At 36.3% G+C, this 16245-nt stretch overlaps 1 protein-coding gene across 2 annotated transcripts; it reads left to right on the top strand.

The window, feature by feature from the left end:
• The first annotated feature begins 12890 nt into the window (after nucleotides 1-12890).
• LOC148787718 (uncharacterized) lies at nucleotides 12891-15512 on the top strand. Of its 2 annotated transcripts, XM_088881270.1 has the most exons (3): nucleotides 12891-14096; nucleotides 14328-14416; nucleotides 14967-15512. In XM_088881270.1, the coding sequence occupies exons 1-3, from the start codon at nucleotides 13385-13387 to the stop codon at nucleotides 15333-15335; spliced, it is 1170 nt and encodes a 389-aa protein (XP_088737396.1). In that variant the 5' UTR covers nucleotides 12891-13384; the 3' UTR covers nucleotides 15336-15512. The 2 variants fall into 2 exon arrangements, with proteins under 2 accessions (XP_088737396.1, XP_088737395.1); XM_088881269.1 differs by having other exon boundaries at nucleotides 12891-14416.
• The last annotated feature ends 733 nt before the right edge of the window (nucleotides 15513-16245 follow it).

Here is a 16245-nt window from a genome sequence, read left to right as displayed (position 1 = left end):
ATATTATTTTTATATCCAATTCTGTATTGAATTCGACACTATTTAAATAGTCAAACTCATAAAATATTTCGATCAAATAGTACATCGCTTAGTATAAACAATATTTAATAAATGAACTAATTAAATAATATAATTATATAAATTAATAGGAATTAAAATCACAATATTCGTACCTATGTTTCTTTATTTTGTTTTCGGCCGAGAATTGCAATCTTCACAATTGCATTGTGTGTATGTTATGTGTATTTATATGTGTACCAACACAAAGAAAGAAAAATAAAAGAGAAAGAGAGAGTGAGGCGGTGGGAGGTGGGGCCCAATTCTCTCTCTCTCTCTTCATATATGTATATTATTATTTACCAGTATATATACATATACTAATATATGCATATATGATTTTCTAATATATATACATAATACTATTATTATTATATATTTTTTTTATTAGAGTTTTCTCGAAATACCCATTATGTCCTTCCTAAATTTTCTTAATTAATATAAGTTGTCCCCAAATATTATAACGAACTCCAATTTAATCCGTTCAAATCTTATTATATTCCAATTATGACCTATAATTTATTTACCAATTAATAAAGTTCAATTAGTCCCCCAATTTTGTAATATAATCTTTGGGGCGTCACAATTCTCCCCTCCTAATAAAAATTTCGTCCTCAAAATTTAACTAACTTACCGGCTCAGGGAATAAATATGGGTATTTTTCTCTCATGTTCTCCTCAACTTCTCAGATTGCTTCTCTTGGAGAGTGATGACTCCATTTGACCTTCACCATAGGTATTTCTTAATTTCTTTATACTCTCGTCGAGAATTTTCATTGGCTCTTTCACATATGTCAATCCCTCTGATGTCTCCATCTTTGGCTCATGCTAAATATGACTAGGATCGAATCGGTATCATCGTAGCATAGATACATGAAACACGTCATGTATTTGTGATAATTCTGTCGGTAATGCTAACCGATAGGCTAGTGGTCCAACTTGCTCCAGAATTTCATATGGCCCAATATATCGCGGACTCAGCTTTCCATACTTCCTGAATCTCAAGATTCCTCTCCATGGTGATACTTTTAGAAAAACTTTTTCCCCTACTATAACCGTCTTCATATGCCCATTTACTTCAACCATCACCTCTTTTGCTTGACAATCCACTAAAGCATGATTAGTAGCTAACCAGTCCATCCCCAAAATGACATCAAACTCCCTAAGGTCTATTACAACCAGATCTACATATAAAGTAACACCATCCACTACTATTGGACAAGATCTCACCACCTTATTCACTAATACAAACCCACCAGCAGGCATAGACACATATAAGTCATGTCCAAATGGTTCTATTTTAGCATGTACACGAGATGCAAAATCATGTGATATAAATGAACAAGTAGATCCTGGATCAATCAACACATGTGCATTAGAATCACAAATAGAGAAGGAACCAGTGATAACCTTGGGTGCCGTAGGAGCTTGTTCTTTTGTGATTGCATACACCCTAGCTTGTGGTTGAGGCTGACTACCTTATCTTGTAGATGTCGTGGAAATATTCCCGCTACCTCAACCACCTCTACCTCATCCTCTACTCACACCTGTTCGTTGTGAGTTTTCCCCCACACTGCTAAACTCTGAAGTTTGAGGTCCTCTGGAACTATCCCTCCATGTAGGACAGTCCCTGACAATATGTCCCGGCTGACGGTATCGATAACATATAATTGATCGGGCTCCCCAACATTCACCAATGTATCTCCTACCGCAATTAGCACAAGAAGGAGTAGATCCTCCACTGAATGATTTGGCTGGACCTTGTCTTCCTCCAAATCCAACTGAAGTAGGGCAGCCTCTACTCGAAAACACTGAAGGGGACCTACTAGCCTGACCCACTTCTCGACTTCTAAACCAACCCCTCTGTGAACCAGAACCCCTAAAGGAAACTACACCACCTTGACTTGCTGTAGGATTCAGGTTACTTGTCAATTTCTTTCGTTTAGCTTCAGTAGAACTCCTTTCAATGGATGTCTCTTCTGCCCTTAGTGACGCTTCCAACAGAGCATCATAACTCGGAGGTTTAATTGGTATTTTCTCCCGAATCTCGAGTCTCAATCCTCTTTCAAACCTGTCTCTCCTTAATTCATCGGTATTCACCTCTTCTGGGGCGTATTTTGACAATCTCACAAATTGCAGCTTATACTCAGCAACAGATAGATCATTCTGCTTTAATTCAAGAAATTCAACTTTCTTACGATTTCTGTACACCGGTGGAGTATATTTGTCAGCAAATTCTTTCAAAAAGTCATTCCACGTTAAAGTGACAGGTCGATAAGTGCTCCCTGGAACTATTTCCCACCAGTCTAATGCGTCTTTCTCTAATAAGGACACTGCGTACCTCAATTTTTGCTCAGAAGTACACTCAATTCTGTCCAACACCCTTTCCATGTTTCTCAGCCATTCTTTTACTTCTGCAGGGTCAGTTGTACCTGAAAATACCTTGGCTCCTTATCTCCTCACTGTTTCATAATTTTTATCAATAACTGCATCATGTGGTTGGGGTTGTGGCGATGGAGCCATCCTCTGCATCATTTCTAGAAACTGTTGCATTAAGGGGTTCATTTCTGGTTGTGGGGCATTTCTATTTTAGGATTCTAACCCCTGATGTTCTGATCCTGAATCATGACCCTGCACAGACTCTAATGACTCAGTTGGGCCAGCAACATTTTCTCTTGACGCTTCCACCTTATATGAAATGCACACATGTGAGTAGATTCCTAATATATAAACCTTATGTATAATATTACATTTCCTCTACTATCCCTAGGAAATCTAATCCCTGCTCTGATACCACCTAATGTAGCACCCCCTAACGCTACTAGGCTATATTTTCCCTAAACGTCTTACTTAAAGTAATTCCTGTGTTTATATATATAAATTTGCACATAATCATCTAATCAATTCGCATACGTAATCCCAACACGTCATAGCAGGTATTATCAACCCACAACATTATATATATACGTATCAAACACCACAAGGTGATTCATCACAAGTGATCCGTACACTTATATTATCTCTGTACAAACAAAATGTGATTTGTACTCTAATTGTCTAAGAGGAGAAAACTGCATACTGGCCCGACCTGCTTTAGTACAGCGCGTAGACCTATTCTTCAACAGTCAGACACCTCAAAATCTACTCCTGAAATAAAACGTCAGTAGTGGGATGAGCCTGCCACTCAGTAAGTAAATCACCAGCCCTATCTATATATGCATATCAAACACAGTCCAAAAACAAAATAAACAGGCAACATGCATGGAATACAATCAATTTAATTCCAACATAATCAGAACTTTATTACACCACATGACTATCTCATAATAAGACAATCAACTCCATTTTTCCTAGTTTGCTTACCAGAAGGTGATATTGTGTTTTTCCCATCAACTCAATCTCACCGTTATATAAATTCAAGTGAATCCCCTTGACAACCGACTCATCAATCTCATTTCACAAATAGCTCTTTCATTTCCCACATAGCTCTTTCATATCGCACATAGCACTTTCATTTCGCACATAGCTCTTTCATTTCGCACATAGCTCTTTTCATATCATATTTTCGCCTTATAGGCTTTTCAACACATCAAGGGGTATTCACACCACAATTATATTGAATTTCCACCACTCGCTCCTTTTCACTTATCATCATTCATGTAAGCAACTAGGAACATAAAGCAATATATCAACTTATTCTCATTCCAGACATCCACAACGCATCAAACAACAAATATAATATTTCAACGCATTTTCTCATTCTACGTGCACAATATCGTCAATCAATCAAATCATTTCATCAGTCATATACTTTCAGGTAAATAAATGTCGGTATGAACCATAAATTCATATAACAGTAAAACCACAAATAAAGGGGACATATATAGATAATACTAATTATTTACTTACCTCGACCTTACAACGCTTTTATCTATCCAATAGGTAGTGGTTCGATCTTTTCACTTTACCCCCGTATCCTATAATGAGTTATAGCACACACAATTAATATATCGAGAATATCGTAATTTGTTTTAAATATAATATTGAATATCATTTGTACAATTTCTAATAATTCTTTAATATTTTATTTATATCGAAATACAAATCTTTGTTTTTTCTCTTTATTAACATACCATTTATTAAATATAATTTTTGAAATATTTCTATGAATTTTCTATCAATTTCTCGCTATTATACTCTTTAATTGAACAATAATACATAGGATTGCATATTTGGTTAATAATTTCAATGGAATTGTATAAATTAACTATAGCAATATTCAAATTTAATGAATTTAATAATCTAATTGACCAATGATATCATTTTTATATCCAATTATGTATTTAATTCGACACTATTTTAATAGCCAAACTCATAAAATATTTCGGTTGAATAGTACATCGCTTAGTATAAACAATATTTAATAAGCGAACTAATTAAATAATATAATTATATAAATTAATAGGAATTAAAATCACAATACTCGTACCTCTGTTTCTTTATTTCGTTTTCGGCCGAGAATTGCAATTTTCACAATTGCATTGTGTGTGTGTTATGTGTATTTATATGTGTACCAACACAAAGAAAGAAAAATAAAAGAGAAGAGATAGTGAGGCGGTGGGAGGTGGGGCCCAATTCTCTCTCTCTCTCTCTCTCTCTCTCTCTTTGTATATGTATATTATTATTTACTTATATATATACATATAGTAATATATGCATATATGATTTACTAATATATATACAATTTACTATTGTTATTATATATATATATTTTTTTATTAAACTTTTCTCGAAATACCCATTACATCCTTCCTAAATGTTCTTAATTAATATAAGTTGTTCACAAATATTATAATGAACTCCAATTTAATCCGTTCAAGTCTTATTATATTCCAATTATGACCTATAATTTATTTATCAATTAACTAAGTTTCATAAATATTTACCAATAAATCCCCCAATTATGTAATATAATCTTTGGGGCGTCACACCCTTGGAGCATGCCTACGACCCAGGACCTTTATCACCTTATGATGTCGTCTGGACCGAAAGTAGGTTGGACTTCACTACTTTCGGGTTCTTTGAAGATCCCTCGACATATGTTCATATTATGGCTCACGATCTTGGAAAAGTTGGCCACTACCAACAAACCGTGGTTGTCCCACCTTGGCAACTGCGTACTTTGTAATGAGGATATGGTGGAATCACATACCCATTTATTCTTCCGATGCAGATATAGCAGACGTTGCATTAGCTTTGTCAGACGACTTACCTGGATCCCTTGGCCTAATAGAGATTGGGCAAAGGATATTGATTGGGGGGCGAAAAAATGGCGAGGGAAGCACATCATCAATGTCGCCTACCGTGCATTACTTGGCTCGTGCATTTATCATATATGGAAGGAGCGAATATGAGAAGATTCGAGCATGAGGAGAGACAGCCTTCTAGTGTTGCTAGGTTAATTGTAGAGGATATTCGACACCGAACACTTAGTATTGAGTTACCTAGCTCCGTGAGTGCACATGCGTTGTACAGACAGTGGCGTATCCCTTGGATTGAGGTAGTGCCTAGATGAGGGCATTGTTGTACTATATTTTACTCATTTATGAAAATTACATTTCCCCCAAAGCAAGGTACGAAGTTATGGGGTCTTAATTTATTTCGAAAGCATGTTGGGCCATTTTTAGAGCACTAAAATGGACTATTGGGCTTTATTACTAAAGAAGGGCAAAATGGTCATAAAATTGACTGAAGGACCGAATCTAAGCAAAAAGGAAAGATACAGGACTAAAACTGATATTGTCTAAGTTAAAGGACCAAAACAATTTTAGGACATAAATAAAGGACCATACAAATCTTTCTCACTAATGAATTATTACCCTAATAATCATACACAAAATATATTTATATACCTTGAATAGATAAACAAGAATGTGTCTATACACATTCTATTATCTATAAGGTAACTCTTCAATCCATTCCAAATAGAGTCTTCTAAACCTACGTTTGGATCAAGTTTCATGGAATTCTGAGAACGTTCAAAATTTAGCTGTTTCGCACGGTTTTATTAAAACAAGTTAGTTTCTCTTTTATACTAACTTTTAGTAATTATTACGCTTAGAAAATTTACCACATAAAGTCTTGGGTCTAGACCTACGTTTGGGTCAAGTTTCGTGGAATTATGAGAACGTTCAAAATTTAGCTGTTTTGCACAGTTTTATTTAAGCAACTTTGTTTCTCTTTTATACTAATTTGTAGTTATTATTACGCTTAGAAAATTTACGGCACAAAGTCTTGGGTCTAGACCTACGTTTGGGTTAAGTTTTGTGGAATTCTGAGAACGTTCAAAATTTAGCTGTTTTGCACGGTTTTATTAAAGCAAATTTGTTTTTATTTGATACTAACTTGTAGTTTATTATTATGCTTAGAAATTTAACACACAAAGTCTTGGGTCTAGACCTACGTTTGGGTCAAGTTTCGTGGAATTTTGATAAAGGTCAAAATTTAGTTGTTTTGCACGGTTTTATTAAAGCAAGTTTGTTTCTCTTATATACTAACTCGTAGTTACTATTACGCTTAGCAAATTTACCACACAAAGTCTTAGGTCTAGACTTACATTTGGGTCAAGTTCCGTGAAATTCAGAAAACGTTCAAAATTTAGTTGTTTTGCACGGTTTTATTAAAGCAAATTTGTTTATCTTTTATACTAATTTGTAGCTATTATTATACTTAGTAAAATTTATCACACAAAGTCTTGGGTCTATACCTACGTTTGGGTCAAATTTCATGAAATTCTAAGAACGTTCCAAATCTAGCTGTTTTGCATAGTTTTATTAAAGCAAGTTTGTTTCCCTTTTATACTAACTTGTAGTTATTATTATGCTTAGAAAATTTAACACACAAAGTCTTGGGTCTAGACATACATTTGGGTCAAGTTTCGTGGAATTCTGAGAACGTTCAAAATTTATCTGTTTTGCACGGTTTTATTAAAGCAAATTTGTTTCTCTATTATACTAACTTGCAGTTATTATTACGCTTAGCAAATTTACCACACAAACTCTTGGGTCCAGACCTACGTTTGGGTCAAGTTTTGTGGAATTCTGAGAACGTTCAAAATTTAGCTATTTTGCACGGTTTTATTAAAATAAATTTGTTTCTCTATTATACTAACTTGTAGTTATTATTACGCTTAGCAAATTTACCACACAAACTCTTGGGTCCAGACCTACGTTTGGGTCAAGTTTCGTGGAATTCTGAGAACGTTCAAAATTTAGCTGTTTCGCACGGTTTTATTAAAACAAGTTTGTTTCTCTTTTATACTAATTGGTAGTTATTATTACGCTTAGCAAATTTACCACACAAAGTCTTGGGTTTAGACCTACGTTTGGGTCAAGCTTCGTGGAGTTTTCAGAATGTTCAAAATTTAGCTGTTTTGCACTGTTTTATTAAAGCTAGATTGTTTCTCTTTTATACTAACTTGTAGTTATTACAACGCTTAGCAAATTTACCACACAAAGTCTTGGGTCTAGACCTAAACTTTGGTCAAGTTTCGTGGAATTATGAAAACGTTCAAAATTTAGCTGTTTTGTACGGTTTTACTAAGCAAGTTTGTTTCTCTTTTATACTAACTTGTAATTATTATTATCCTAGCAAATTTACCACACAAAGTCTTGGGTCTAGACCTACATTTGGGTCAAGTTTCGTGGAATATTGAGAACGTTCAAAATTTAGCTGTTTCACAAGGTTTTATTAAAGCAATTTTGTTTCTCTTTTATACTAACTTGTAGTCATTATTACGCTTAGCAAATTTACCACACAAAGTCTTGGGTCTAGACCTACGCTTGGATCAAGTTTCGTAGAATTCTGAGGACGTTCAAATTTTAGCTGTTTTGCACGGTTTTACTAGCAAGTTTGTTTCTCTTTTATACTAACTTGTAGTTATTATTATGCTTAGCAAATTTACCAGACAAAGTCTTGGGTCTAGACCTACATTTGGGTCAATTTCGTGGAATTCTGAGAACGTTCCAAATTTAGTTGTTTTGCACGGTTTTATTAAAGCAAGTTTGTTTCTCTTTTATCTTGTAGTTATTATTATGCTTAGCAAATTTACCATACAAAGTCTTGGGTCTAGACCTAAGTTTGGGCCAAGTTTCGTGGAATTCTGAAAACGTTCAAAATTTAGCTGTTTCGCACGATTTTATTAAAGCAAATTTGTTTTTCTTTTATATTAACTTGTAGTTATTATTACGCTTAGCAATTTTACCACATAAATTTTTGGATTCAGACCTCATTTGGGTAAAGTTTCATGGATATTTGAGAACGTTCAAAATTGAACTGTTTTACACGGTTTTATTAAAGCAAGTTTGTCTCTATTTTACACTAACTTGCAGTTATTATTATGTTTTGCAAATTTTCCACACAATGTCTTGGGTCTAAACCTACGTTTCGGTCAAGTTTCGTGGAATTTTGAAAACGTTCAAAATTTAGCTGTTTTGCACGGTTTTATTAAAGCAAGTTTGTTTCTCTTTTATACTAACTTGCAGTTATTATTACGCTTAGCACTTTTTCCACTTAAACTTTTGGGTCAAGTTTCGTGGAATTCTGAGAACGTTCAAAATTTAGTTGTATTGCACGGTTTTATTAAAACAAGTTTGTTTTCTTTTTATATTAACTTTTTGTTATTATTACACTTAGCAAATTTACCACACAAATTCTTGGCTCAAGACCTACGTTTGGGTCAAGTTTCATTGAATTCTGAGAACGCTCAAAATTTAGCTGTTTTGCACAGTTTTATTAGAGCAATGTTGTTTCTCTATTATACTAATTTGTAGTTGTTACTACGTTTAGCAAATTTACCGCACAAAGTCTTGGGTCCAAATCTATGTTTAGGTCATGTTTCGTAGAATTCTGAGGACGTTCAAAATTAGTTGTTTTGCACGGTTTTATTAAAGCAAGTTTGTTTCTCTTTTATACAAATCAATCAATCCAATTTTAAGATAGGGAAGTTGTAGTTATTATTACATTTAACAATTTTACCACATAAATTCTTGAGTCTAGACGTATGTTTGGGTCAAGTTTCGTGGAATTCTGAAAAACGTTCATAATTTAGCTGTTTTGCACGGTTTTATTAAAAAAAATTATTTCTCTTTTATACTAACTTGTAGTTATTATTACGCTTAGCAAATTTACCATACAAAGTATTGGGTGTAGATCTATGTTTTAATCAAGTTTCGTGGAATTCTGAGAGCGTTCAAAATTTAGCTGTTTTGCACGGTTTTATTAAAGCAAATTTGTTTCTCTTTTATACTAACTTGTAGTTATTATTACGTTTAGTAAATTTACCACACAGAGTCTTGGGTCTAAACCTACGTTTGGGTCAAATTTCATGGAATTCTGAGAACATTCCAAATTTAGTTGTTTTGCACTGTTTTATTAAAGCAAATTTGTTTCCCTTTTATACTAACTTGTAGTTATTATTACGCTTAGCAATTTTACAACATAAATTCTTGGGTCTAGACCTACGTTTTGGTCAAGTTTCGTGGAACTCAGAGAACATTCAAAATTTAGCTGTTTTGCATGGTTTTATTAAAGCAAGTTTGTTTCTCCTTTATACTAACATGTAGTTAATATTACGCTTAGTAAATTTACCACACAAGGTCTTGGGTCTAGACATACGTTTAGGTCAAGTTTCATGGAATTCTGAGAACGTTCAAAATTTAGCTGTTTTGCACGGTTTTATTAAAGCAAGATTGTTTCTCTTTTAGACTAACTTGTAGTTATTACTAAGCTTAGCAAATTTACCACACAAAGTCTTGGGTGCAAACCTACGTTTGGGTCAAATTTTGTGGAATTCTGATAACGTTCAAAATTTAGCTGTTTTGCATGGTTTTATTAAAGCAAATTTGTTTCTCTATTATACTAACTTGTAGTTATTATTACGCTTAGCAAATTTACCACACAAACTCTTGGGTCTAGACCTATGTTTGGGTCAAGTTTTGTGAAATTCTGAAAACGTTCAAAATTTAGCTGTTTTGCTCGATTTTATTAAAGTAAGTTTGTTTCCCTTTTATACTAACTTGTAGTTATTATTATACTTAGCAATTTTACCACATAAAGTCTTGGGTCTAAGCTTACGTTTGGGTCTAGTTTCCTAGAATTTTGAGAACATTCAAAATTTAGCTGTTTTGCACGATTTTATTAAAGCAAATTTGTTTCTGTATTATACTAACTTGTAGTTATTATTACGCTTAGCAAATTACCACACAATGTCTTGTGTCTAGACCTATGTTTGGGTAAAGTTTCGTGGAATTCTAACAACGTTCTAAATGCATCTCGCCCTCCCAAAGTGGATTTGTGCAAGGGCGTATGATTGTTGATAATATCCTACTCGCACAAGAATTGGTCCATTGCCCCGGAGTGTATGGAAGCAAGAACAACACCATCTTCAAACTTGACATGGCGAAAGCATATGATAGGCTTAACTGGAATTTTCTCTATAGAATGTGTCACCGAATTGGCTTCCCTATGTAGTGGATTGCTAATGTCAGAATGTTAATTGAAAATTGTTGGTTCAACATCCTCCTTAATGGCGAAGGTGCAGGTTTCTTTAAATCAACGTGAGTAATTCGTCAAGGGGATCCCCTCTCTCCAACCCTCTTTGTGCTTGCAACAGAATGCCTTTCACGAGGACTGAATAATCTATTTTAACAACAATCAAGACTGCAGTACTTCACCAGATGAAGCCTCCACGTCTCCCACCTTACCTTCGCTGACGATGTAATTATCTTCTCCAAAAGGAACCGTAAAGAGCTCACACTTCTCATAGAATTCCTGCAATGTTACGAGGCAATCTCGGGATAGCGTATCAATAGAGAAAAGAGCTCATTCACAGTGGACAAGAGGACTTCTAATCTCCGAATCCAATGCATCCAACAAGTCATGGGGTTTCGTCTCAAACACCTCCCAATCATCTACTTGGGCGGCCCCCTATTTAAAGGGAATAAGAAAGGTGTGCTCTTCGATGATCTCATCCAAAAAATCAAATACAGAATTTCGAGATGGGAAAAAGCATTATTGTCCATGGGGGGAGACTCCAGTTAATTAAAAGCGTGTTGAACGCCATGCTGACATACCTGTTGCAAACTCTCAAGCCTCCAGAATACATCACAGAGCGTATCGAAAGAATCTTCAATAAATTCTTTTGGGGCAACTCTGGTAATCAAAAGAAAATGATTTGGTCCTCTTGGGACTCAGTCTGCTACCCTACGGAGGAGGGTGGCTTTGGTGTTCGAGAACTTGACGATGTGGTTGAGGCCTTCCAACATAAACTCTGGTGGAGATTTAGAACCCAACAATCACTGTGGTCACATTTCCTCCTCGACAAATATTGCAAAGGGACCCACCCGGCTGTGGCTAAACCTTCCTATATTGCCTCTGCCAATTGGAAACGTCTCTGTCATTCTCGGGGAAAAGCAGAACCTCATGTCTTCTGGAGCATTGGAAAGGGGAAATCTCATTCTGGTTTGACAATTGGATGGGGGAGAAAGCACTTTGGCTCCTTCTAGGTGAACAGAACCACCCCTCACCTTCGGTCAACCACTTTTGGAAAGACAAAATTTAGGACATTGATAAACTCCTGGAGTTCCTCCCACACCAACTGGCCCACGAAATCAGCCAAGTGCCTTTTAATGATGACCGAGCTGACATCGCTCATTGGAAACTTAGTGGAAATCTAGTGCCCCTTCATCGCACCAACCATGTCCATATTTCTCTGGAGAATCTTGGGGGATAAAATCCCGCTGGATCAGAGGATTCAGTCCAAAGGCATCCAACTCGCCTCCATATGCACTTGCTGCAGTAATATTGAAAGTCTCAGTCATGTGTTCCTAGAGGGCCAGAAATCTCGAAAGTGTGGGATTTCTTTGCTAGGAAATTCAATACCATGCTCCCGTCGACAAACAACATCACCTTGTTCCTCAAATACTAGAGGTTTTCTTCAATTGGTAAGAACCACATCAGAACTATCCTTCCGATGCTTATTTTATGGTTCTGTTGGCTTGAAAGAAATGATGCTAAGTATCAGGGACAGAAATTCAATGTCGATCGTATCATCTGGAAAGTTCATCAATCCATTAGCACGACTAGCCAAACAAAACTGGCCACCTTGCTTAACTGGAAAGGAGACGCCAACATTGCATCCACCATGGGATTCCCCACGTACGTTAAAAGGAGGACAACATTGATGAAAGTCAAGTGGAATAAGCCGGATAGAGGATGGATCAAAATTAATACTGATGGAGCAAGCAAAGGTAACCCGGGGCCAGCTGGTGTGGGAGGAATTGCTACGAGAGAGGAGCAGCAATCTTCGCCTTCTATGAATTCATTGGAGAAGCAACTAATGTGTATGCAGAGGTGTACGGTCTTTTCAAAGCTCTCCAAATTTTTTTTGGGTAAAAGTAATCTGCATTAAGTAAAAGAAGAAAAAAAAAATTGTAGCAATTCGATCATCAGGCGGTTTCTCCCTCGACAGGCCAAGGGATACGCCATAGTCTAAATAAAGCTCGTGTACTGATCGATCTAGGCAAGGTGATGCTATGAGTTCGCTTTTTAATATCCTCAACTATTACTAACGCCATGGTGGTGGGTCTTCTTTCCGTGTGCTCGAATCGTCTGAGATTGCTCTCCTTTCAAATGAGGTTAAAACATGATGTAAAGTCTGTATTCTAGTCTCAAGAAGCGGTATAGGACCCCGAGGTGTCTCTTCTGCATCATCTAGCAATTGTAAAGCATCAAATGTATTATACACGGCAATTGCCTTACAAAGCTCTCCAAATTTGTCAAACGGAAAATTTTTAATTATTTGGATTGAGTGGGATGCCGTCAATATTATTTGTCTGATTAAGGAACCCTCTAAAGGTCACTGGACACTTCAGCACATGCTATCACATATCAACCTATTCCTTAAGCGAGTGGAATTTCGGATTACTCATATCTATCGGGAAGGAAATATGGCGGCAGATCACTTGGCCAACCTTGCTTGTACAACCAAATCAGTCGAAGTTCGTCGGGGGGATGAACTACATGGACACATCAGGGGTATTATTAAATGCAACAGCTTGGGAATCCCATATATTCGATCAAAATGAGAAAGAGTTTTCCGTATCAATGTCTGCAGCTGCTGTTGTTATTACTGTTGTTGATACAGTCTCTTTGGTGTAGCATGAACCAAAGGAGAGAATTTTCAGGGAGTATCACTGTTTATTGTGATTTCAGATACCTTTTAACATTTGTCTGTCTTAGTTCCTTTTGCAGCAGCAGACGATGCACGAATGTTGCTGCAGATCTCTACTGCTGCTGCTGCTGTTCTCCTCTGCTGCAGCACTTCCGTTGCTGCTGTTTTTCGCTCCAGACAACCACCTCCTCCTGCTGCAAGTTCCGTCCTGATGCAGCTAACTCTGCTTGCTGCGGCAGATTCTGCACTACTGCAGCAAACTCTGTTTTTCTGCAGCTGTTTCATGCAGCTGCTGTTTCTTACTGCTGTCTTCTGCAGCTGCTGTTTTTCTGCTACTGCTGCTGTTTTTCTGCTTCTGCTGCAGGAGCAATCTCAGCTGCATAACAGTTCGTCAACGAGCACGATCTTGGGAGATTCAAACAGGGAGTTTCTCTTACCCCTAACAGTGTTATCGCTGTGCAGATTATTAGGCTATCCGTCATCGTTGTGCAAATCTCTGCTCCTGTTGCCGTTTGCTGCAGCTGTTGTTGTGGCAGCAGCAAGCAGTTACCTCAGTTCAGGGAGTTTTCTAAACCTCTTCTTTCACTCTGTTAGGCTCTCAATTCACTTTGGTTTCTGCTGGAGATTCATTGACATAATGGTATCACCTGTTTCTGCTTCCACTGCAACATCTCCTTTGTCTCACCAGGCTGGAATTTTATTTCAGAAACTTGATGCACATCCCCGGCCATCGACTGCCCCTGATGTACACTCACTCCTGTGCATTAGAGAGCTCCAATGGCCTCTTTCTTTTCTTAAAAAGATGAAAGGTTTGCAATCTTGTGCCCTTTCATCTCACAAATCGGGGAACAGGAACAAATGCACTTGGCTTTCATTTTTTGCCTCATTCATCTCCTCGTCTTTCAGCTTACACACATTGTGCCTCACTCTCTTCTTTCATAATGCTCACTTTCATTGCACTTGCACAATCAGTTTCACCTCACACATATCTCGCTGTTTTTGCACAGACACTAATCCACTAACTTTTTGTCAATATACAGTAAGAACTACTGATATCACTCCTTCCTTCTACATGCCCTACTGGGACATCTTGGCTCCACATGCTACATACAAATCTCGGAGTACTGTGGTAATGTTGGCCCTTAATTTTTCTTGTGTTGGTTTCAAGTCATTGAAGTGTCGCAACCTTTATCCAGAATTTCAAAATTTACCTTTGGTCTTGGCATTTTATTAGAGGAATTTGAGTTTTGGAACTTCTTTTGCATTTTTTGTGGGTTTAAGGTCTATTTATTATCGGTTTGGAGCATTGGATGTTGCTGAATGCTGGTTTGATTGATATGGCTGATTTTGGTTTAGAGGAAACAGTAAAAGAAAACAGAAAAGAGAATGCAGAAAAAGAAGAAAGAAAAAGCGGAAAAAAGAGGAAAAAACATCAAAAGAAAAAAAAAAAAAAAAAAGGAAGAAAAAAGAAGGAAAAGGCCGAGAGAGTGTTCTGCAATCTTTCTCCTGTTTTGTTCGGCTTAATCCTTACATTTGTTGGTTTTTTTCAGATTTTGGGTGGCACTTGCTAATTTATTTTGTGTGTCAACTTGTAGTATGGGCTCCTCCAATTTTATAGACCTGAGTTAATTTTGTTTTTCTGAATTGGGTTGTAAACACTTCTTTTGCTTGGAAACAAGTGTGCTGGGCCGCATTTTATTTTCCAATTGGACTGGATCACGCCTGGCTTGATGGACTGTTGGGATCTTTTTTCTGGACTGAGCATAACTTGGCTAGAGGCAGCAATGGTTTGTGCTCGCTCATCTTTGGGCCAAGGAAGAAGGCCTAACCTTCCTGGGCTCGTTCGCAATGGACTTTCAAAGATATTGGGTTGCAATTTTGCACTAGACTGTGCAGCTGGACCACACCACTTCAACTGGACCCCTCTCTACACTGGGCCGCTGCCTGCTGCACTGGGCGTCCTGGACTCTGGCCCAATCTTCAATTGGGCTGCCACCAGCAAAGTATGGTACCACCAATTAGACTCCATCTGGACTGGCGTCTGCTGACCTGATCCCTTGGGCCTCTTTTGGGCATTTAGGCTTGGATTATTTTTATGTGGCTGTCAAGATTTTTGGGCTCTTTTTTGCATAGCCCAAAACCGTTTTTAGGGTATTTTGTTATTTTGATAATATATGTAAAAAACATTATGTACATTCTCGGTGATATCTAGAAGGAACGGGGAACCCAACAATTCCCCTATTAAAAAAAAATAGAAAAACTTAAACCTACCCAATTTAAGTTGATGTCCAGCATCACTGCTGTATAAAACACACCCAATTCAATTGAAAAAATTAATAAAATGTATTAATTTTAAACCTACGTGAATAAAAAAAAAAATTGATGGAACACATTAACCAAAACAGAGTATGAGTCAATCGAATAAAAATATATTAGAGGATGTTTTTGCCACCTCATATTGTGACATTGAAAAAGTTAATTATTGTATGGGGCAAATCATTAATAAATAACACCAGTAATAGAATCATACTTGATTCATGCGAATAATTTAATTTAGTACAATTATACATTTACTCAAAAACATAAACAAATAATAAATACTCTAAAAGTTATTTTAGCCACTCAATATTCTAACTACTAAAAGCTAATTACTGTAGGGGTAAATAATACTAGCAATTGCGAAGCATGTAGATTCAATTTGGTAGTATTAGTAAAAACTCCCAATTCATGTTAAATCTATCAATTATATAATTTGACCAAACTATTTAAATTATAGTGCAAACTGTACTTTAGCCCAGAATTTAAGATATATGAAATCATGTGGACCTAAAACATACCAAAAAATTATGCTAAACAAAATCCTTTCCCAATGTTAGTTACATAATGTAAATTCTTATTATTATTTTTAATTAGATGAAAGAGAATAATAAATAAAATAAATAACTAATCAAAATCGAT

This window comes from Sesamum indicum, linkage group LG6 (genome assembly GCF_026168435.1).
Source record: "Sesamum indicum cultivar Baizhima isolate 11 linkage group LG6, ASM2616843v1, whole genome shotgun sequence".
Classification (NCBI taxonomy): Eukaryota; Viridiplantae; Streptophyta; class Magnoliopsida; order Lamiales; family Pedaliaceae; genus Sesamum; species Sesamum indicum.
The sequence above is the reverse complement of the archived record's forward strand: the minus strand, read 5'-3'. Positions and strand labels throughout refer to the sequence as shown.

What these genes read in the sequence shown, in the direction of transcription:
- LOC148787718 (XM_088881269.1), top strand. Translation starts at nt 13,385, where the DNA reads ATGTTGCTGCAGATCTCTACTGCTGCTGCTGCTGTTCTCCTCTGCTGC. An exon ending in ACAAATCTCGGAGTACTGTG is followed by an intron (nt 14,417 to 14,966) that starts GTAATGTTGGCC and finishes CTTGGAAACAAG; the next exon opens with TGTGCTGGGCCGCATTTTAT.